The sequence below is a fragment of the Mya arenaria genome, chromosome 17 (assembly GCF_026914265.1).
Source record: "Mya arenaria isolate MELC-2E11 chromosome 17, ASM2691426v1".
Taxonomy (NCBI): Eukaryota; Metazoa; Mollusca; class Bivalvia; order Myida; family Myidae; genus Mya; species Mya arenaria.
Genome location: NC_069138.1, coordinates 35,047,186 through 35,070,012, shown reverse-complemented (window position 1 = coordinate 35,070,012; position 22,827 = coordinate 35,047,186). Strand labels below are relative to the sequence as shown.

Genomic DNA, 22,827 nt, shown 5'->3' with positions numbered 1-22,827 from the left:
CTTATTGCAATTGGCCGAAATACATACTTAAATTAAATTTTGATAAACGAAAAAAGATTAATTGTGATTATCATAAAGATAATTCCTTTCTAAAGTATACACTCATAAAGAAATAAACATTAAGCATATTATTGAAAAACAAAAATAGTGAGCTTAGCTTAATGCTTTTATAAAAGACTTCTTTTTTTTATATTTCATTTATTGACCACTATATAATATACAATGAACATCATAAAATTAAACATTATCATGTGTAAGATACAATAATATTAAAAAAGACTTGAGAAGTTTCGAGAAATTGGGGCCAGACGCTTCTCTGAGTCCATTTTGCCACTTCTTGAAAATTTATTCCTATGTACATGTATCCTTATCAGTGGCGGATGATTGAGATACAAGATTTAGGGTTAGAGGGGGTACTTTCAATGTACACCCCTTTCCTGAAAAATGTACAGCTTGAATATGGTTAGGGGTCATCTCCTGAGAAATATTTTGCTATTTCAAGTATTAAAGGGGCATACTGGTGTAATCAGTACATATTTTTTCGGATATTGATATAAAAATGTTCATGATAATTTTAGGGGTATAAGCTAGTTCTTATCAGCTTAAATGATAAAAAGCTTATTTGAGGTAAATGATTTTGTATTGATGTTGTTAAATCATGTCAATCTTCTTCAGTGTTAGATATTTTTTATATGTTTGTTTTCAATCTTCAGTTTTATGAACATACTCTCGTTTGCTTTGAAATTCCACTTCACTACAGTACTAAAACCTAAAACAATACTTATCTTTTTCAGCCTGGTTGATGTTTTATGGCCATCCCCTGCAAAATCAACTTTGTCACCAAAGGTAAAGTAGCACAGTAATTTATATTCACTTCAAGAAGTACTGTGCATTAATCACACACAGGTAACCAGTCTATATTGGTCAACATGAGTAATATGCTGTTGCCACAATTCTTGTGGTTTCCTCACATTTAACAGATTTAGGACACCACTTCTACTACTAGTGAATGCTTTAATAGAAATAAATGAGTCTTATATTATAGCTTTTCACAGGTTCAAGTGATTCACAGATTTTTTTGTGGTATTTTTTTCTGAGTTTTCAAATAGTTGTGGCTACTTTCATCTAATATCTTCGAAAGAGCAAACATTAAAGAAAGAGCAAACGATTAAAGAATACATATGAAATAGGGAATAAAAAATACTACAAGGTAAACTTTTTTCATTGAAAATTTATTTTTATCTGATAAATGAAATTTCATCATATGTCATTCGCGAATAATTATAAAAATAGTAATAATATACAATTTGACTGGGTTAAAATAATTCTCATATATTTAAAAAAACTCTTATGTTTTCTTTTCATTGTTTTAGATGAAGTATTCTTGTGTTCAATTTACATACAGTATACGTTTTTTATAGAATTTTACACTCCCAAGAGTACATTGCCTACATCTTATGTTTTAGACATTTTTTTAATAATTGATATCAAATTATAAAGAGTTCTGCTGAATTTCTTATCTATATTTGCAGATGTATGATAAATTGTTTATCAGTTCATCGCCATAGAGTAATAATAAATCATGTGCAGTTCTGCAGAGAAGGTTAATACTCCATAAAAACTACATATTAAAATACCTCTTCATATTTAGGTATGAATTGAGGCTGCTAGTTTATAGTTGATAATGAGATACCTTCTTCTTTGTTTTAATAAAATAGAGATAAAATATAGGAAAATACAGAACTTGTCATTTTGTACAAACATTTATGAAACAAATTAAGGAAATGATATAAAGCAAGCCTTTGGCAACGAATGTAAAATTATTTTTATCACATGACACACTCGTCGTCACAAAAAAGGAGGATTTAATTCATTTTATTCGATAAAATGTTAGATGGGGGAAATGATGTAAATTCAAGTTAGATTGCACTAGTGTAATACAAAAAAATATGCATTGTTTATATACTACACTCGAAACAAGGAAGGTCATTTGATTAAAATTTAAAGATGGTTCTTAGGAAAGATACAGAGTTTAATTTGAAAGAAAGGTGCAGAAAACACTGTATTTTTACAGTAATTGAGACAATAGTAGATCACCGTAAATCTGTTAGCTCTCACCAATCATTTAATATGTTTTCAGGTATTAAATTAGAATGTTGTTATCAGTAATTAATACTTTCCATAAATGCATTATTTAGTAAGACGTAAAAGGTGTATCACTCAAAATTATGTTTGTTATACATGTGTATGTATTGATTTTGAATAAGAGTGTCACTTAAAGTTCCTGCTTTCTCATTTGATTCTAAAGGCTATATTGGTATTTTTGTATTGCATAGTTGATGGTATCATTTTAATTTATTTCATTTTTATTACTTTTTTTTACTTTAAAATATGAGCAGACTTATTTTTTTTTCCTATAAAAGGAAATTTTATATAACAATCAAAAGTTTAATTGATGATGGGGAACAACCTGGTTATAAATATTCATAACTGTTAAACAAATTTGCTAGTGATGGAATGGCATGCGACAAACGAATGCATGTGGAATTGGATCCAATATATAATTTGGTTAACAAAGCAGGTAATTATAGAGGGCTATTTAAATCTGATTTAGTGTCATGTCAATTACCTGTAATTTGTTATTTAATTTGCTTTTAAATTTGTAACTTGCCCAATTTCGTTGTTTTGAATTTGAACAAGTCTTGAAACATTTAAATAATGCGGGATTGTCTAGTTAGTAATAATTTGACCACTGTATTTAACTTTAAAATGCATTATTATCATTAGAAAAAGTACTTTTTTTAATTTTATTTTTTATGGAACCAATTAAATTGTGAAATATCTTAAATAAAGTATTAATCTACCAAAATAGGTATTGCAGATTACGGAAGAGTGCACTAGTGATAAGTTTTCTGCCTCTTAGCCAAGAGGTCATAGGTTCAATCCACAAAACTGTAGGACATGTTCTCATGGCCTTTCATGGAGGACACCCATAATGGTTTCTACCCAGGACACAGGCTCCAGAATGATCCACATCAGCTTATAACAATTTTCATGATAAGCTTGAATTGACTGATAAAAACTAACATTTTGTTTGAAGTTTTCCAACTGATAATGAGATATGAAATTAAGTTAGTGATTTTTTCATTCATAAAGATGATAACAGCTTGACCTGACAGTTCAAGGAAAATGTTGAGTTCTGGCTATCAGTACCAGGGTATGATATCCCATGTTTATTGTGATTGGAACAGGCATGTTTATGGGGGTAAAGTGCACAAACATCTGCCTGCTATCAGGACGGCATCTCCCAAGGAGATGTTTCTTGTCAGTCTTGCTTATGTCAACCCCGAAAAATGAGCAAAAAACCCTTCCTGATGAAAATGTGCACTGGGCAGGTTCATGTTTTATCATGTTACAGGAAACATGCATGATGTGTGTGTGTGTGGTGGGGGGGGATTGGCATTACCTGTACATGCCTGTTGGAGATTTTTGTTTCATTCTTGTTAAATTACTTCACCAGGAAACATTGCATAGTTAATATCAACCCTCACTGGACTATATTCTTGGACTGTGTATATAAATGTATACATGGTTAAAGGATTCTAAAATTCATATAACAAGAAACTGAAATGTCATTAGTTATTGTCTATTTTTTGTATGGTTCTTTTAAACCAGTTCAATAAAGTTGGTATGTGTTTTTTGCTAGAGTTTACAATGGTCGGCCACTTTGATTTCTAATATTTAACCATTCATAAATCAAAAAACAATTAAGGAAATTTATGTTATTATTATTTTAGGGTTAGGGTAAGGTGAGTTATTGCAAGGGTTTAGTTGGGGGTAGAAAAGGGTTAGTTGAAAGGCATACAAAATGTGAAGGATCAAATGTTAAAGCTGCACTCTCACAGATTAACTGTTTCACTTTTTGTTTTGGAACGAGCATTTTTTTTGCGTAATATCTGGAAACCAGTCATATTTAACTGCTGACAAAAGGTCTTTTTCTTGATCACACTATTTCATATTTACGTTTAAAAATTATTAAGTTTTATGGCTAAAAGTTTCTACTAAACGCTTTAAGAAAAATGAATTTTTGGCAGTATCTGAAACAATTCAGATCTGTTCTATTGTGACATCTCTTATATGACTGAATTGAAAGCATTTATGCTAAAATCAGCCGATTCTGACACAAAAATAAATAACAAAAAATACAAAACTCCCAATCTGTGAGAGTGCAGCTTTAAATTACTCCTTTTGTTGAACAAACTTTAATCAGCATCTTAAGTTGTCACAGACAAAGGAGATTGCTTTTTTTGCTTATGAATGGAATAAAAAAAGAGACACATTATCACTTTTAAGCTCTCTCTTCTCACAGAAATGAGTTTTACCTGGAAGTAATCAATAAGCAATCATGTCACATGGTCTATTGATTGTCACCAGCATCTCTGTTTAATGTCAATCAAATTGTAGAATAATTACTTGGAAAACTTATACTTCAAAAGGACTTGCTTGGAATGATGGAATGATTTTCTTCATTCATCCACTCACAGGTGATTGGTTTTGTGGCACTTTTGAATGTATTGCATGCATAGATTATCATAACACATTAGAGAACAAGGAATTTATTTAATGAAAGCGAAATTTATAAAAGGTATGTCTTTATGTTTTGAACACATAACTTCCAAAATTTGTATTATTTTGACAAATATGTGGATATTTTTTATTTTTTTATTTTTAATATTCTGTCACAAAGATAATTTCATGATCAGTCCACAGATGCCAAATTATCACACATTCTCGGATATCTTTCATGATTGTAACTTAAAATGAGCTGAAAGAAAGCAAATAATAATACACTGTTTTGTTGTCATGGTAGCACTGTTGTCATTTCAGTGTCATCGTTATCGTCAGGCAAACGTTTTAATGTTGGGCTTAAATATAAGGATTTTAAAACATGTATGAATGTTCGCTGTGACAATATACTGACTTAAGCAAGTCTAATAATATTTTGACTAAAATAGTCATTGACTCAGCTTTGGTCAGCTTAGAAAAATATAAAGTTGTTGGCATGTTTGGTGGATTCTCACAGTTATGTAATAATACACAATTTGCATGGTTGGTACATTCTCACAGTCATGCAATAATACACATTTTGCATGGTTGGTACATTCTCACAGTCATGCAATAATACACATTTTGTATGGTTAGTACATTCTAACAGTCATGCAATAATACACATTTTGCATGGTTGGTACATTCTAACAGTCATGCAATAATACACATTTTGCATGGTTGGTACATTCTCACAGTCATGCAATAATACACATTTTGCATGGTTGGTACATTCTCACAGTCATGCAATAATAAATATTTTGCATGGTTGGTACATTCTAACAGTCATGCAATAATACACATTTTGCATGGTTGGTACCTTCTCACAGTCATGCAATAATACACATTTTGCATGGTTGGTACATTCTCACTGTCATGCAATAATACACATTTTGCATGGTTGGTGCATTGAATTTCTCACTGTCATGTTATAATACACGTTTTGCTGGATTCTCACAGTAAAGTTTATAATATTCGTCAGCAGTCATTAAGAAAAAGCACCACCAAATCTCAAAATCATAAAAAATAAAAATGTTTACATCTCAATCTAAATCTGCACTGATCCACTGCAATGTAAACCATCTTTTCCAAGCAATCTGCCACAAAAATGTTTATATAAATAAGAATTTATGTAATGGAGTGCCACTGCCTTGCTGCGTTCTAACCCTGGACTGTTTTTTTCTTAGAATGTAGTGCCTGTTATAGCCTTGGTGTTGACAGCACTAGTAGATGTTATTGTGCAAAATCTTCTGTTGGCTGTGCAACATCAAAATTGGAGCCAAGGGGACACAGAAAGCGTGTGCACCCCCTAAAAATGTCTTAGTGAACAATTCATGTCAATATGGTAGAGAGATTATGCATAAAACACCAAAATGTATCATAGACTAAAATGAACTCAAATCTCCCTTTGCTTACCATTTTGCTATTTAGAGCCATTTTGAGGGTTCCTTAGGAAGAGTGTGCATCACATGTCTTTTGCAGCGCACCTCTGAAACATCAAATTCTAGACCCGACCCTGAAATCTGCAGGTTTGTTTGTACAGGATGTATATTGGTGGTGTTTTTTTTTGCTTTCTGACTTGCAGTCGTTTATTCCCCTCTCGTTAGCATTTGTAAAGTAACATCTTAGGATTTCATGCCGGTATCCATTAAAAGCTTTTACTGTAAGTTTATACCCTCTGCTTCACTTATTGTGGTTTCCTTTTCAAACCATAAAGTTGTTTTATATTTCTTAAAGTATCTGGGCCATTTTTGCGTGTGAGTGTTTTCAGGTGTTAAATATCTGAATTTTGCATGTCTGATATTTATAATAAAATCAGATCCGCAGCAAATTTTCAAAACAAGTAAAAGGGAGAAATAAAATATCAGTTTTCAATTTATTGGGAAATATAATATTAGTTATCTGTGCTTGCTTTCATTTTAGTGTATATCATGTGTTAATTTAATAGCTTTTGTGTGGTTTTCATTTTTCTTCACACTTTGATAAGAATTAAAATTTAACAAATACAAGTTTTATATTAAATAACTATTTATATCTGCAATGCATGAAAATAAAGAGTATTCTTTCTACCTAATGTGATTGTATTCGTACAATTTCACCTCATTTCCATTCCGAATGTATAACTCGATGCTCCAAGGCAGATGTGTCAATTTTGACGAAATTAATTTACATTTTACTCATTGCCGGCCCATATTTCCATATTTAAACCCTCTTATACCTGGTACTTTTGCCGGTCAAATTGTTTGATGTAATAGTTGAGGGGAAGATCTAGTATCAATATAGGAAGTATCAACAATCTGTGAGGGGTGACTCATATTGAGAGTTTAAGCTAGCTAGGTATTTGATAACCAATTAGGGTCTGAGTCAAGTGCCCGATCACTTTTAACTGGATTTGATGGAGCTAATGAGGGCTTACTGATCACTGTAAGTATATTTATTTGACACTTAATCACTTTCTAATTTATAACCCAGTGTTAATTTACATATCTTGTCTATTATTTATTTTATTTACATTTTTTAGGTATTATCCAATTTTGGACATATAACTTTTACTGATTTTATTATTTATTTTAATTTTGTACCTAAATATATTCTCTCAAGAGATCATTTGCCTGTTGATGACAAATGAGGCAATGGCCCAAGCATAAAATTATGTGCCATTGTCTTCAACTACTAGTCATGCTAAAACTATCCCCACCCCCACAATGTTATTATGTATACACCCTGGGGTGTGTTTGTTATGACACTGGTCAGCTCATGAGAGGTTTATGAAGTGTTTATAAGGCTGGAATGATCCTACCATCTCTGTACATTCTCACCATGGATTGGCACAATAGTAAACACTTCACTCTTAGACAGGAGCTAAGGAGCAGGTTCCTCAGATAGAGCCATCGACAGTTTTATTTAAAATTATAGATAACATCTTTACTAGATAGTGAAATACTATTCAGCCTTCATAACTTCCATGACAGAATAGACTTCTGGGTTAACTTAATTGTGAGCCTTGAAAATAGTATAGAAAGTGGTATAGACTATGCACTCTGCCCTTCTTTTAATTTATACTGAATGATTGTGGGAGGAGAGGGGTGTGTAAGATTGTTAGTCATTTTAGGTTTTTGGAGCATAGTGCACAGACAATGTAACTCTGGTTAGAGCTACACTGGTTGCTTTAACTTGCACCAGTGTAAAGCACTGTCAGGCAGGACCCCCATTTAACCTCCTTCTCAGACAATTAGTAATTTTTAAGTGGTGGGGCGGGGAATCAAACCTGCTACCCCTGGATTAACAGTTAAGTGTGTTATCACTAGACCACAAATCTGCCACCTGTGGGAGTATAGGGGTGTGGATGGGTTATATATCAATTACATTACACCGATTTCATCTGTGCACTTGACTCATTGACAGGCATTTAAATTTTGTTGCTGATATGGTTTGCTCTTGCCCTATTTTTTCCAATATAACTGATGTGCAAAATGGACCTCTTGTAAAACCAATTTCTATGGTCAATTGACAGCAGGTCTATATATGTTGTAGTGTTGAGAGAGGAAGATTAATCTTATTGACATTGTGTAATTTCCCTTTGTTTCTTATACACAAATGTCTGAAGTTATCAGAAACAGAGATGACAGCATTTATCAAGTCAACTCAAAATATAGGAATTCTTTTGTGTTTTAGCATTTGCTTATATTATTTGTTGAAATATTCTGATTGTGATATCAGTAATGTACTCACATTGTTGATAAGTGTACCATCCTTTATTAAAACACCAGATCAAAGCTTGCTTTTCAAGACCTATTAAAAAAACAGTGTCTTTAGACAAAGGGAGGGGTTAGAGCGATATGGGAACCGTGGACCTACAATAAAACTCATGGTAAGGTAAACTCTGAGAGGCTGATACATCTATGAGTGTCGCTACAGCTCTAGTCTCGGCAGTGGCTTGCACGAAAGCTCCAACAAATCATTTTAAGAAAATCAAGTGGAACAGAAGTTAATAGTGCACTCAGATTGCACCATCCTGTGTGAATATACAAAATAAATGCAGGTAACTCTTTTTGTTTATTTTTTTACAACTGAAGGATTTAAGATAATAAAAGGTAAGGAACTGGATAACAGAAACTTACCGTGTTAAGTCGAATGCAACTGAAGTATTTGAAAGAGAATAAAAGAGAGAAAATGGAAATCATATTACCAACTTATAACTATTACTAAATAAAGTTATTAGATAAAGGTATAGTCATTGTATATAATTTCAATTATCAATATTTGTATTAATGCAATCTTTACATTTTTTATCACACTTAAAGTTTGATTTTTTTTTAATGTTTCAATTATTATTATCAATTGTATTTACAGAAACTTATTTGTAAGCACTATTTGATATGTTCTTAATGCAAAACATATTCATGTGACATAAAAAGTCATCTTAAATGGTATAAGAAATACTGCGAGTTGACATAATGTCATTTATTTGATTAATTAGAAAATAATTGCATAATTGATTTTATTCTTAGATTTTGCTTTTGAAATAATTATATTTTATTCATATAGAGAAGTAGGTGACTGCAAGTTGCATGCCATGTTTTTCTTTAAAGATGCACTCTATAATAAAATACTCCCAATTAAGATGTTCCACAATTAATACAATTGTTTTAATTAACTGGAAAAGGATGAATAATTATTGAAAACAATGATTCTTATGGAGGAAACCATGTTTACTTTGAAAGAAAGGTGCAGAAAACATGGTATTTCTACATTATGTGACGATAGTTGATCACTGTAACTCTTTTGGACCCACCAGTCATTAAATATTTGTGCATTTTTAACTATTAAATACATGGTAACAATCTTGTTATCAGTAATTAATATTTTCCATAAATGCATTATTTAGTAAGTAGTTAAAGGTTTATCACTCAAAATTTATGTTTGTTATACATGGTTATGTATTGATTCCAAATACAAGATCACTTTAATGTTCTTCTCTTGTAAATGGTGATTTTTATGCCAAAAGAGCATATGAAAAGCATGGTTATACAATTTCTGAAAAAAAGTGCATGTTACTTCAATGCATAAAACACTTGAGAACAAGGCTGTGGGTGTTAGGGTGTGTGCGAGCCAACCTAAATCCTGGTACTCATTACTCTAACAAGGCAACAAGCATCCTGGCTCTGGGCTGGAAATGGATACACTTCCGACCAAATGTTGGTGCAAAATCCTTCCTAAATGGTGGCAACTTTAGATGGAGTTACATGCTTTTGGTGTTTGTTGTTATGTGTCTTAAGTGCTGCTTGTTTTGTCTGGACAAGAAAACATGTACTGCATTTTTCTGTGACTACATATACACTGTAAGATTAAATGCAAGATTATGGCACATGTTCTTGGGGAATAAATTTCAGTGTTTGTGCTTTGGATTCTATGCAGAATTAAATGTTGTTTGGACATTATTTGACCATCAATTAAAAAGCAGCTGAAAAGGTTGTTCTTTTTGTTCTTGGCTATGTAATATAATGATAAATTTGATTGTTAGTGGAAACTTGCTTGGTATAACTCGCAAATTAAGAGCAGAAAATCTAAATCAATTTTGAAATCATGGTCCTTCTCAGCATCTGTAGCCATGCAGCATTGAAATGTTGTTTGACCATGTGCATAAATTGAAAAACAATTGAAACGGTTGTTTTTTATTCTTGTGTATGATAAATTTGATTGTTAACGGAATCCTATCTGGTATTATAAGCATGAATTATAAGAGCAGAAATCTAAATCAATTATGAAAACATGGTCTTTCCAGCATCTGTTACCAGGCATGGTCAATATAAACTGTTACGCCTCTGGTCATGGGGCGGTGATAATATTTAATATTGCATTGATTTAACATCAGTCATGCTTTATATCGCAGGATAAGGATCCAGCATTCTGCTTTTTAGTATTTTTAAATGTCATTTATCCTATGTATGACTAAAGATGGGTTGGATTTTTTTTCTGAGAACCGTATTTTGAAAACCTAAACCAAATGCAAGTTTTATAGCTCTTTAAAGGCATACATGCCATGGTTTTCAATAAGCTTGCGTGTACACTGTAAAACAATGAAAGCTTAGCCTTAAAGGGACTAGACACCGGATGAAACAATTGCGAAAAAGAAGGAAATTGTTAAAAACTTACTGATATTATTGTGATATCATTGTGAACAGCGCGTTGAATCTCACTGAATGATGTATTTCATCATTTTTGACACATGCATCTTTCGCAGCAAAAACTGCGTATTTATCCAATTCGAAATTTACTGGGTTTACCACAAAAATTCCTGAAAATTAAAAAATAATGTTGGTATATGTACCTGAACTATTCATGTGATTTTTACATTCTAAATACACCTTTAAACGGGTAGACACAGCTGAGACAGTGACAAAAAAATTCTTTTAATCATATTAATTATGTATTATTGGCCTCATACTAGTTCGTATTGATAAGTCTTAAGGCTGTTTTAAGGAAATACAGTATTTGTTGATTTTTGAACCATCCCTTTAACTTGATAAATATTCAATATTGCTGAGAACCAAGTCTTGGCAATAAAACAAGATATTTCTCTCCATATAAGCCTATTGCATGACTTTCCGATGACAGCTTGTTTCAGGTTTAATACTGAATAACTTACCTCCATGGAAACTGGATGGAAGTTATTATTAAGCCATGATTTCTCCAGCATTGGTGTTATGTAACACACCACTATTGTTTTGCCAATCTGTGACGTACACTAATATTTATTATTTGTTTTCTGGAAATTTATGCACATATATTGCATGCTCTGAGAGTGTCTATGTAAGAGCTTTCATTTAAGGATTTTGAAAGATTTATAAATGTTATTTGTCTGGTTTTTGTGTTGTTGTTTTTCAGAATGATTGAAAGATAGATAATAGACAATAAGTGTTTTTTTTGTAGAATTATCGATGGAATTTTATGTGTACAGTGTAGGAATTATATTGGTGTAAATTGTTGTTGTTGTTTTTTCATATCTTTATCAGGAACACATCAAATATTATTTAAATTTAATTTACTTTTTTGTTCTAAAATATGTGTATATGTTTAATACTTCTCTGAATGAAATCAATTCCTTATGCATGACTTTGTATAAGATTCAATATTATATATACCTATGATATGCTTTTAAATTGAGTCAAAGGAATTCATCTCAAGTACTGGTATGCTAAATATTTGGAATTATATTTTACTATATTGTTATAAATACTTTGACATATCATTGTTAACTCTTTAAATAACTAACGTCATACTGGTATTAAATTGAAAATTATAATAATTCAATATTTTGTTATGAATTTGGAAAGTAGATTATTAATAGTTTTTCGTTAAAAATATTGAAAAAAAATAGTCACTGTTTACAATTTTACATATTTTCTATCAGGGTTGAGAATTTAAGACTATTTAATTCTATAGACGTCATCTTGTTTGTTTTTTTAAACTTGATGTGAAAATACGGAGAAGTTAAAAACATGAGGTCAGCAACATATATCTGAATAAAAACGGAGTCATATTTCATCTGGACCAGTGAATTGTAACTAAACTGTGACCATGGTTTTGATATTCATTTACATGAAAAAATTAGTGAAGTTTTCCTCGGAGTTAGGTTTAGAAAAAAGTTAAAAGGAAATCAAAATATTTAACATCAAATTAAAGGTAAGTTGTGTTTGGAATGTAAGAAGTTGATAAAATGTATTTATCTTTTTTTTGCTTTCCAGTCAATATTTAAATCTATAACTTTTAGAATGTATTTATCTTTTTTTTGCTCTCCAGTCAATATTTAAATCTATAATTTTATTTCTCCTTTTTTCTATTTTGTGAATAAGGGAAAATATAAAAACTGTTGTTTCAAGTCAAGCCAAGTCAACACCTTTATTTTCTAAATTTCATGTACAGTAGGAAAATATTGATGGAAATAATAACAAACTTGTTACGGGTCAAATGAATCATTGAAACTGTAGGATGTTAACAGATTAACATATATCTGTATCAGAGATGTTTAAAGCTGCACTCTCACAGATATACCATTTTTACTTCTTTATTTTTTGTCTTTGAAAGAGCAAATTTTGGTGTAAACATCTTCAAATCAATGATATGTGAATGCTGACAAAAAATCAGATCATAGTTTTTCATATTTCCGTTCAGAAATTAGTGTTTTATGGCTTAAACCGTTACTAACGGTTTATGAAAAAATGCATAAAACATCAATTTTTAAACTCAAATATAAAAATCTGCGAACTATAGTTTTGTCAACAGTCTTATAACTGGTTTCCATGAATTTTCGCAAAAACTGGCACGTTCCAAGACATAATATAAAAAAGTTGTCAAAATGTTCAATCTGTGAGAGTGCAGCTTTAAAGTAATGGTTAAGGATTGTTAGTATGTTCTTACAAAAATAAATGGTTTGAAGCCACACAATAGCTTAACCATTTATTATGTGTTAGTACATTATACTAACAAACCTTTTAATTAAGTGTTCTTTATCATATTGTGTAAACACCCACTAAGTAGGCCAGCCACTGTTTATGTCTACCACTTCACTTGATTAAAATTTATAGCAGATGACTGCTGATTTACTGGATTAATGTATTTGAAAACTTGAGAAATACTCACAGCCTTCTCATTGGACAAAATAGAATGTTGACCACCATACCAGTGTTATATTGATTTCTTTCAGATAGTTACTTATCAGTTATGTTAGTAGTTGTATTTGCTATACGCATGGTTTTATGTTTTATGCAATAAATTGAGTTGAGTTGACTTGTGGTTGGCTAAATTATAAGGTATATATAAATGAAACACATAATTGTATGAAGTGGTATATCAAATATCCTCTAACCATTTAATAGAGTTTTTCAATTAAGCAATTAACATGCTGTTATATGATAATTAATGAACACATTCTAAATAAGCCAGAATATAAATGAACAGCATTTACTTTTTTGTCGTTTTTCCCCAATGTTATTAATAACATTTCCCAGCAGTTGGTCTACTTTAAAAACTGTCACCAGGAATTTGAGATAAATAATTAATTGCATGAAACTTTAGCAGATCAAGGAAACAGGCACTAATGTATGGGTATTACATGGTTTAGGGGGATAATTGTTCATTAGTTAAAAGTGCTGTTTGTACGCACGTGGCACGTGCCGTTTGTACGCACAAGTTACTGTTGTAAAGTGTTGTTCAATTATGTGCCAATGAAAAAAGAGTGTGAGGTACATTGTATGTTACAGTCATGTGCTAATTTTGTTAACGGAAATACTTGACTTGGGTTGGCCTTGTGCATGTAATGTGGTTTGGGGAGGGGGTTGAGTGGCTCTTAAAGTCTGTCACTATTTTGGAAAATGTCATGGAAGTATGTGTTCTTTTTGTGACGAAGTGGATGAACGAGATATTATTGGCTGCAAAGAGACAGCCTTGGTTTTAATGGATATTCTGCATTTGATATGACAGCTGAGGCACCCAGATATAAATATTCATATTAACTGTTAATTTTAATTATGGAAAGATTTACTTGTCACGTTATAACCCTGGACAAGTAAATGCACGAGGAGTTGAATTCAATAATTAAAAGAAGTTTATTATTGAGGGCAGTCTTAATCTGTTTTAGGGTCATGTCAAATGCTCCAGATTTTTTCCATTTTGCAGACATTTATGGGTCAATTGTTCAGAACTTTGTTTCAGTTAACAATGATCTTGGTTAACAACTTCATTGTTAACTTTTAAACGTGAACTATTTGATGATGTGATCACATATTAAAATATAAACAAGTACAGCTGTAACAGCTGTCTTAAATCTTGTTATAGATACATCAGATAACAAGTGTATCCATTAATCTTCCAGAGCAGTAAAGATTTGAAAGTAAACAAAGATGATGTTAACTTTTATATTTTAGTTCTGAAAAAAAAGCCCTCTGTATCCAGTTCTGTTTGAATATTGTTAAAATCCAAGTTGTACCTTAAATAACAACTCTGTTCAAATCTTTTTTCAGGTTACAGAGTAAAGGTGCCTCATTCCATAGTATGACAGTGATATTAGCTGACCATGTGCCCAGCCTTGTTCATCACCATGGTAACCACACTCCCCACCCTGGTTCTCCTGTCCCTGGTACCTGGGCTCATGGCGCTGCAGTTCCTGGAGGAGCCCACAGGCGCTGTTGTAGAGTTTAACAAGCCTTTCTGGCTGCACTGTAGAGCTGAACACAATGGTTTGGAAATCACTTACAAGTATGTAATTTTTCACTTTTGTTTATTATTTTTAGCTTTCTTGAAATTATAACTATCTGCATTGGAATTGCTCAAGTCTTAAGCGTTCTTTTCTATTCTGAAATACCTACGCATGTCCATTATGCATTTTTCTATGTCTAATTTGTTTAAATATTTTTTCGCTGTATTTGCATGATCAGGTGTAATGGTTGTATTTGTCTCATGTACAATTTATTTAAATAAATACTGTTTAAACCAAAACTAACTGTATTAAAATATATTTATACACTGAAATACTATAGAAAATGGAATGCTTGAAACACATAAAATAATAATTGACTGAGAGACAAATGGTAGTCCATGGAAACCCTTTTTTCTTTCAGATATTTATATCCAAAATATAAATCTAATGTCCAATTTTTCTTGACAGCTGGGAACACAACGCTCGACTTCTTCCGTTTCATGAGAACCAGGTTATTTATAGTAACGGGACCCTGTACCTCCGCCGTGTAACATATGATGATGTTGGCAACTACACCTGTTCAGCAAGATACAATGGGGTATACATCCGCAGTAGAAATGCTTCATTGGATATTGCCAGTAGGTCCTTGTTTGGTTATTGAACTTTTTTTTCTGGAAGAAATATTGAGGTGTTGTCATAGGCTTTGTGTTAGTGCCATTTGTCAAGAAAATCTTGGACTATTAAAACTTTAAATGATTTTTACAGATTGCTTAAAGCTGCAGTATCACAGATTGACCATTTTGACTTTTTTTATTTTTTGTCTTGGAATGAACAAATCTTTGTATAGATATCGTAAAACCAGTGATTTAAGACTGGTGACAAAATATCAGATCACAGTTTTTAATATTTACGTTCAAAGATTGATGTTTTGTGGCTAAAAGCGTTAATAGTAATGCTTTAATTGAGAAAATGAGTTCTTTAGCATAAAAAATCATATTTCTGACGTAAATAAATATGAAAAACTGAGATCTGATCATTTGTCAGCTGTCTTATATCACTGGTAATCTAAGACATTTAAGCAAAAATTGGCTCAATCTAATACAAAAATTAAAAAAGTACTCAAAACGGCACATCTGTGAGAGTGAAGCATTAATGCACAAAATATAGTCATACATGCATAAAGGCTATGAAATTGAAAGCCTAATACTGACTGGTTAAAATGTTTCTGGAATAAATCTCCATCTTCTCGGAAAAAAATGAGTGTTTGAATATGCTTGTTGTTGTTGTTAATTCTTTTATTTAGGTTGTAACATTGTTCCAAAGTTCATGGAATTAATATAACGCATATAGTTTATACAGAATATTACTAATTCTTGTTCTGAAAAATTATATTTTTAGAGATATATTTCAATTTCACTATTTTCCAGCCATCAGTCCCACATTCAACATCCACCCGGTGTCACGGACTGTGTTGCTAGGCGACCGCGTGGAACTTGTATGTGAAATCACCAGTCTGCCACCTGCAAATATTACTTGGACACTCGATGGTGAACTAGTTTCACAAGACACAGTCAACATTGGCAACAATGGTAGGGGGAATCTGTCCATTTTTTCGTAATCTTTTGCAATCATATTTTATGCCACCATCTTATTTTGATAGCCAATGAAGATGAATCTGTTTTGGTGTTCGAACATTAATAGGATGAATGTTCACCAAAGGCTTTATGGGTTTCAACTTTACCATGGCTTCTTAATTTAGTGTCATTTTACTTGATTTATGCATGAAATCAAGCTTGATAAAAAATTATAGCTGTCTGAAGTTAATCATTGTCTTTCTTCTGTTTTGGTAGAAAAGTCAAAACATTCAAGATATTTAAATGAAACTTTGTTCACATATTGCGAGAGAAAACATGCATGTGTACAGGCCCATAACCCTTGGGTTAATAAATATTTAGTGAAGCCACTTCCTGGCTGAAAATTGACAAAAGGCGATGGTGTTCATTCTGCGGCACTATTTTGTGCCTCAAAAATGAACACCAGTCAAAATGTACTCACAATATTTTATTTTTGTATAATTAAGTTATTCTTTGGTTTAAACATTTTATTTCAATAAAGCATTTTTAAGATACACAAAGTTTCAGCAAAATCAAAGAATTCACTTTGGTAATAATACGTGAAAAATAAACATATGATAAATTTTGTTTATGCACAAAACAAAATAATCATGACGGAATTGAGAAGGGAGCTTTGAAAGTTATACTCTTGACTGATGCTTTTTGTACATTCTTTCTTTTTCTACATACTTTTCTTCACATTTATTAACATAAAGCTATAGAAGGAGAACTTAAAATGAAATTGATTAAATTGGAATATGAGAGTTGTTAGTTTAATAGTCTTTTGTGAAAGATGTTTATAGGAATATCAGGGTTATTTTGTTTACTGAAACCTAGCAAGGTAACTGATATCAAAAATCAAGTATCATAGGATATGATACATACAAACGTTTATTATATTTCAAACATGAAACTGAAGTGATGAAATCCAGAAGGCCTGAGTCTCACTTTTTACAGTTACTCATAATACTTGAATTTCTTTTGTTCTGTTCACCTGATATATTGCTAATGTCAGGCACCATGCTCCCCTCCTGCTATCTGGTTTTATCTCATTTCATGAAGAATTATGATAAAAAGGAAATACTTCAGGGCGGCTACCATTTTTCTGTACACTTGATCTATTGGGGCTACCATCTTGTGACCACAAATATGTAGAAATCATGGCCTAGAATGTCATAAAGGAATTAGTTTACCACAGGTGTCGATAACCGGTCATGAAACAGTGATAAAAGTGAGGAGATGCATGAAGGCTGGGTCGAGTAGGGGGATATTTTCATCTGTTACCTGGGGTGGGGGGTTAACAAGATAGATAACCCCTCAGATAGGGCTGATATGTGTAATAAGAAGTATCTTGTTGAATAACTTGTTATATCACCTGTTTTTATCACCTTGTTGAGAGCGCCTCTTCAATTAACCATTATTTATGGGTGGTTCATGTGATTTTTTCATGGTTTTATGATGAAATTGATGTTTATTTTATCTACCTTAATGAAACAGGAATGCAGAATAATATCTCAAAATTTAATGTATTTATATCTTCTGTCATTTTAACAATTTAAAGAATATTGTTATTGATTGAATTTTAATTGTATATATCATCAGAATTAAATATAAAATTCCACAAACTTAAATCCCTTATAAATAATGGAAATGCAGTGCACCAGCTTGGCCTAAATAGCCAGGCCCTTGAATATGAAAATATATACATTATTTTAACACTAAAGTAAAGATAACAGCTAAGAAAGTCATAACATACTATTTATAGTATTGAAAGCAGTTTAAATACAACATACACAATAATAATTGAACATTGTCCCTTGCAAGTGTCAATTCATATCAAGAATGCCCTTTCGGTCACCTAGCTTATAAAATCATGATTTAGGTGACATCGATGTCTGTAACATATTATTTATTGGGTGCTTCCATATATATACCAGCTCTGGTGTCCTTTCTGGTAGGTCAAGAGAACATGTTCCTGGTGGGTTCAACCAACAACCTCTTAAATTAGTAAAAGGCTGACACTTACACCTATACAACTAAACCACATCAAGAAGATTTGTGGGTAATATAATCAATAACATCTGGAGTCTCAGTCTAAAACTCAGAAATGCTTTTTTTTTTAGATGTAATGAATGGTTAAACAGGGCACCAATTTCTCAAAAAAAGATCTTATTGCATTTATCCAAATGACTTACTTAAACTTGATTGCCTATTTCAGGGGAGAGCATCATTGTCTTGTATCCATTCATGTATGACTGGGGATATAAATTACTGAGAGTCCACATTGTCCGTTTCAGGGGAGAGCATCCATGCCTTGTCATGTATGACCAGGGATATGAATGACATTGTCCTTATTGCCTATTTCAGGCGAGAGCATCCATGCCTTATCTCCAACTATGTATGACCAGGGATATGAGTGACATTGTCCTTATTGCCTATTTCAGAGGAGAGCAACCTTGTCTTGTCTCCGGTCATGTTCAACCAGGGATATGAATTACTAAGTGTCCACATTGTCCGTTTCAGGGGAGAGCATCCTGGTCATGGATCCGGTCATGTACGACCAGGCAGGCCGGTACAAATGTATGGCTACCAACTCTGTGAATCACGTGCACAGATTTAGCTTGGAGGGGAAACTCACAGTGCAAGGTAGGTGAATTGAGTTGAGTTGAGTTGAGTGGCATTTGAGTTATTGTGATACGACCTCTTGTCACCTTGCATTCAGAATTCGGAAACTATGTAAGCCACTTAAACATATACAGCAGAAAAAAATGGAACACTTAAAATAAAGGCTGGGCAACCCATGGGCTAGAAATTGTATTTTTACTGTTTGTGGTAAGTTCATGTTGATTTCTTGACATTGGTTATACACAATTCTGCTGGCTGGTACAAATGCTTTGGCAGGTATACATAAAAAATTATAAGACCTTTCCTAACTTAGGTCATTTCCTAATTTACGTAATTCCCATTACTGAAGTATCTATAGTTTCTTGATTATGTTAAGAATGATTTATTTTCGTAGGCTTTAATCAAAATTATTACTTTTACATGAAGAAAAACACTTCTGCCTATTTCTTTTTAAATTGACTTAAGAAATAAGAAATAACTTCTTGTGAATCTCGTGGGCAGCTATTGTAAGGAAGGGACACTCAAAGGAGAGCCAATGTTAAAAAATTGTGGAGATAAAAAAAGAAGTTTCGTGGAGTTGGGTGGCAATTTATAGAATCACTTTTTGTCGATTGTCATGAAATAGTCAGTATGTAATGAGGTGACATCATTTGCACAGGGACAGAATGAAGTTTAGGGAAGGTGGAACTGTAAAGTTAGAATAGTAAAGTTGAGTTGGATTTGGTGACAGCTGATTAAAATTTTTTTGTCACTGTCAACAAACATGGTGGCTGAAAATGCCGGACAATTTTGACATTTTTTCTATGCGTCTTTTAACCAAAAACATAGATTAAAAGTTTTTTTTCTCGGACTTTTCACAGATTTTTTTCCCTGCGTCTAATACCCCCTATCGTCTTATACCCAGTCATTTACGGTATCACTGTTTAGCTCTAACCCTAACCCTGTTTAGTTGCTAAAACTGACAGTAGTCATTGGATATAGTTTCTTGATGGTGTGGACATTACTGACAAAATTAAAGTGTTGGTTTATTCAGTTACATATCGGTTCAAATTTAGGACATGGTAAAAATTGAAAATGGCTTAACTATGAAAATAAAAAGTATATAATTATATAATGAAATTTTTATATAAATGGCCACATTTTATATTAACTGAACAGAGAGAACTTTCAGCAGTCATTGAATGTGAGTTTGTTTTCTTCAAACTTAAATAATAATTTAAGGAAAAATATTTTTAACATCAACTTACTATTATGCAGACTTTTTGTAAAATTTCTCTATTAAAAATATTTCGTCCCAGGCCAGCCTGTGTTTCTAGCGTCCCTGAAGGCTGTGAGTGTTCCCCTTGGATACACGGCAACCTTCACCTGCAGTTACCATGGCAACCCCGACCCAGATATCACATGGTACCGGCACGACCTCAGCGACCTTGGTGATGTCACAAGCATGCGACTGAATGTGAGGGCTGTTGTTAGCTTGTTTGTTTCTACAAGAGAAATGTCAATGAATTGTCATAATAGTTTACAGTGTCATAGGAACACTTTAAAGGCCTGAAATAGTTTCAGTGAATACAGGATCAATATTCACAATTGTCTTGAGTCTCAGTTTGAGGCTCAGAAAAGCGATTTTTTTCTAATTACAATAATTATCTTTGATAATTAAATTGATATTTTTCAAGAAATATTTTTTTCATACTTAATGACACAATTTAGATCAATCGGTTTAGTTCTTGTATTGTAAACTGTTTAAAATACAGGAAAGGTGGCCTTCTTCTGCTTTCCACTCTATTATACTACTATACCATACTCTGTTATTCTCTTGAAACTTGGTACACATAATGCCAATGAGATATGCTGTATCTGTGTAGCAAGTGCCATTACTTGCTGAGTTATCCCCTTTGCCAAATGAAATGACATTAATGTCTTAAGAATCAAACATTTCTGCCATATTTTGAATTAATCATTCTAACATTCAGAACTCCTCGAAATATGCTGTATACCCAAATGGAACACTGCAAGTCTATAAAGCTACATATGAAGATGAGGCGTTCTACACGTGCACCGCTGGAAATGTTTTCGGAGAATTATCTGACTCAGCAAAACTTAATATAACTGGTAAGATTTCTTACTGTAGGCCTGTTTTGTGGTGAATATATATACAATTGAACACCACTATTCGGAACACTGTTGTTCCGAAATTATCGCTATTTCAAAATTATTTTTCGGTCCCGAATTTAGTCCTTCTAAGTTTAATTTCAATTTTAATCTTTAATCCAAACTCACTAATCTGAAAAATTAATTCAAAGTAAAAATTACGGTCCCAATTTGGTATTTTTGGTATACCTATTGATCAATCCTTATTTCAAACTCCGTCATCTCATAGTTTTTTACATCATACTGCGAATGCACTCAGGCATCGGCTTGAGGTTACAATGGAGTACAATTAGCGTTTTAAAAAAATGACATTGGGCATGAGTATGTTACAGACATCGATGTCAGAAAATGAGCAATTCATTTAGGTGATGTAGTGTTATTGCTGGTTAACACGACCCAAATATTATTTGAAAATGTCTATCTCATCAAATTTGAACGCCGCTTTGTCACTCAAACCGCTACCGTACCGAGAAGGGCCCGGTAACCAACTGTCCTATGTTCCGAATGCATACATGTGCTGTCATTTTGTTTTAAATGTTTAATATTGTTTTAAGTAGTATAAATGTGGTAATGTGTAACCAAGGTCTTCACAACTGAATATTTCAAACCATCTTTTATTCGCGAAAGTGAACGCTGTCATTTTCTGAAAATTGTTAATCTGAAATATTGCAATTTGGAAATAAAATTTTGGGTCCCTATGATTTCAGATTAACGGTGTTCAGCTGTATAAATTGATTATGGCATAATTTTGGAAAGAAAGGTCAAGGAAGTGTTAAAGCCTTGGTGTTGATATTGGAGATGAGATGTAACCATGAAATTCAGTAAACTTGATACCAAAATAATGACCCTATGTGTAACGAGGTCTTTCACTCTGGCAAAATACATTGTTAAAGATGCACTCTCACTCCAAAACGATGTACTACAATAATACAATTGTTTTCATTTACCGAAAAGGATGAATAAATATTGAAAACAATGTTTCTAATGAAGAATACTGTGTTAAATTTGAAAGATAGGTGCAGAAAAAACATTTTTTCTACCTTATAAGATGATAGCTGATAACTGTAGACTTTAAGCATTCACCAGTCATTTAATATTTGGGCGTTTTCTGTTATTGAATACATGGTTACACTCTTGTTTTCAGTAATTAATATTTTCCATAAATGTATTATTTAGTAAGTAGTTAACGGTTTATCATTCAAAATGTATGTTTGTCATACATGTGTATGTATTGATTTTGAATATGAGTGTCACTTTAAGTAATGCCCCTTGGTTACTAAAAAAGGAGAGAAAGGTGAACGTTGGCACCCTCATGTTTTGCTCGTGTGTGAACCTCTACTACATCTATATGTGTATATTTACAGGTTTCAATATCTCATAATTTTATCTTAAAGGTTGTGCTTATTCTTTTTGATTGCACTTAATATCATATAATAAGATGTACAATGTTGATAGGTAAGGCCGAAGCCCCGCTGTTTATCCAGGTGCCGCAAAATGTGACTGTAACTAAGGGAGATGGGGCTAGTCTTTACTGTGACTGTGGAGGGAAACCTGACCCCCTCATAACATGGCGGAAGGTAGGAGGAGTGTGTGGGCTGATCTTGTTTATTAGGTAGACATACTGCTAGGGAATTA

The 22,827-nt window shown here is 32.4% G+C and overlaps 1 protein-coding gene across 6 annotated transcripts in view; it reads left to right on the top strand.

The window, feature by feature from the left end:
* The first annotated feature begins 2,476 nt into the window (after nt 1-2,476).
* The window catches only part of LOC128224573 (hemicentin-1-like), a 39,825-nt gene continuing 19,474 nt past the window's right edge, over nt 2,477-22,827 (top strand). Inside the window, exons 1-9 of one of the 6 annotated variants that reach the window (XM_052934470.1) lie at nt 11,331-11,348; nt 12,020-12,291; nt 14,628-14,862; nt 15,272-15,441; nt 16,231-16,392; nt 18,940-19,062; nt 20,340-20,497; nt 21,015-21,153; nt 22,648-22,769. In XM_052934470.1, coding sequence (XP_052790430.1) covers nt 14,681-14,862; nt 15,272-15,441; nt 16,231-16,392; nt 18,940-19,062; nt 20,340-20,497; nt 21,015-21,153; nt 22,648-22,769 — 1,056 coding nt within the window. In that variant the 5' untranslated portion in view covers nt 11,331-11,348; nt 12,020-12,291; nt 14,628-14,680. Of the gene's footprint in view, nt 2,582-6,874; nt 7,030-8,530; nt 8,648-11,330; nt 11,349-11,382; nt 11,419-11,652; nt 11,799-12,019; nt 12,292-14,627; nt 14,863-15,271; nt 15,442-16,230; nt 16,393-18,939; nt 19,063-20,339; nt 20,498-21,014; nt 21,154-22,647; nt 22,770-22,827 lie in introns of those variants that run through there. The other 5 variants (XM_052934469.1, XM_052934467.1, XM_052934472.1 and 2 more) reach the window with 5 other exon arrangements.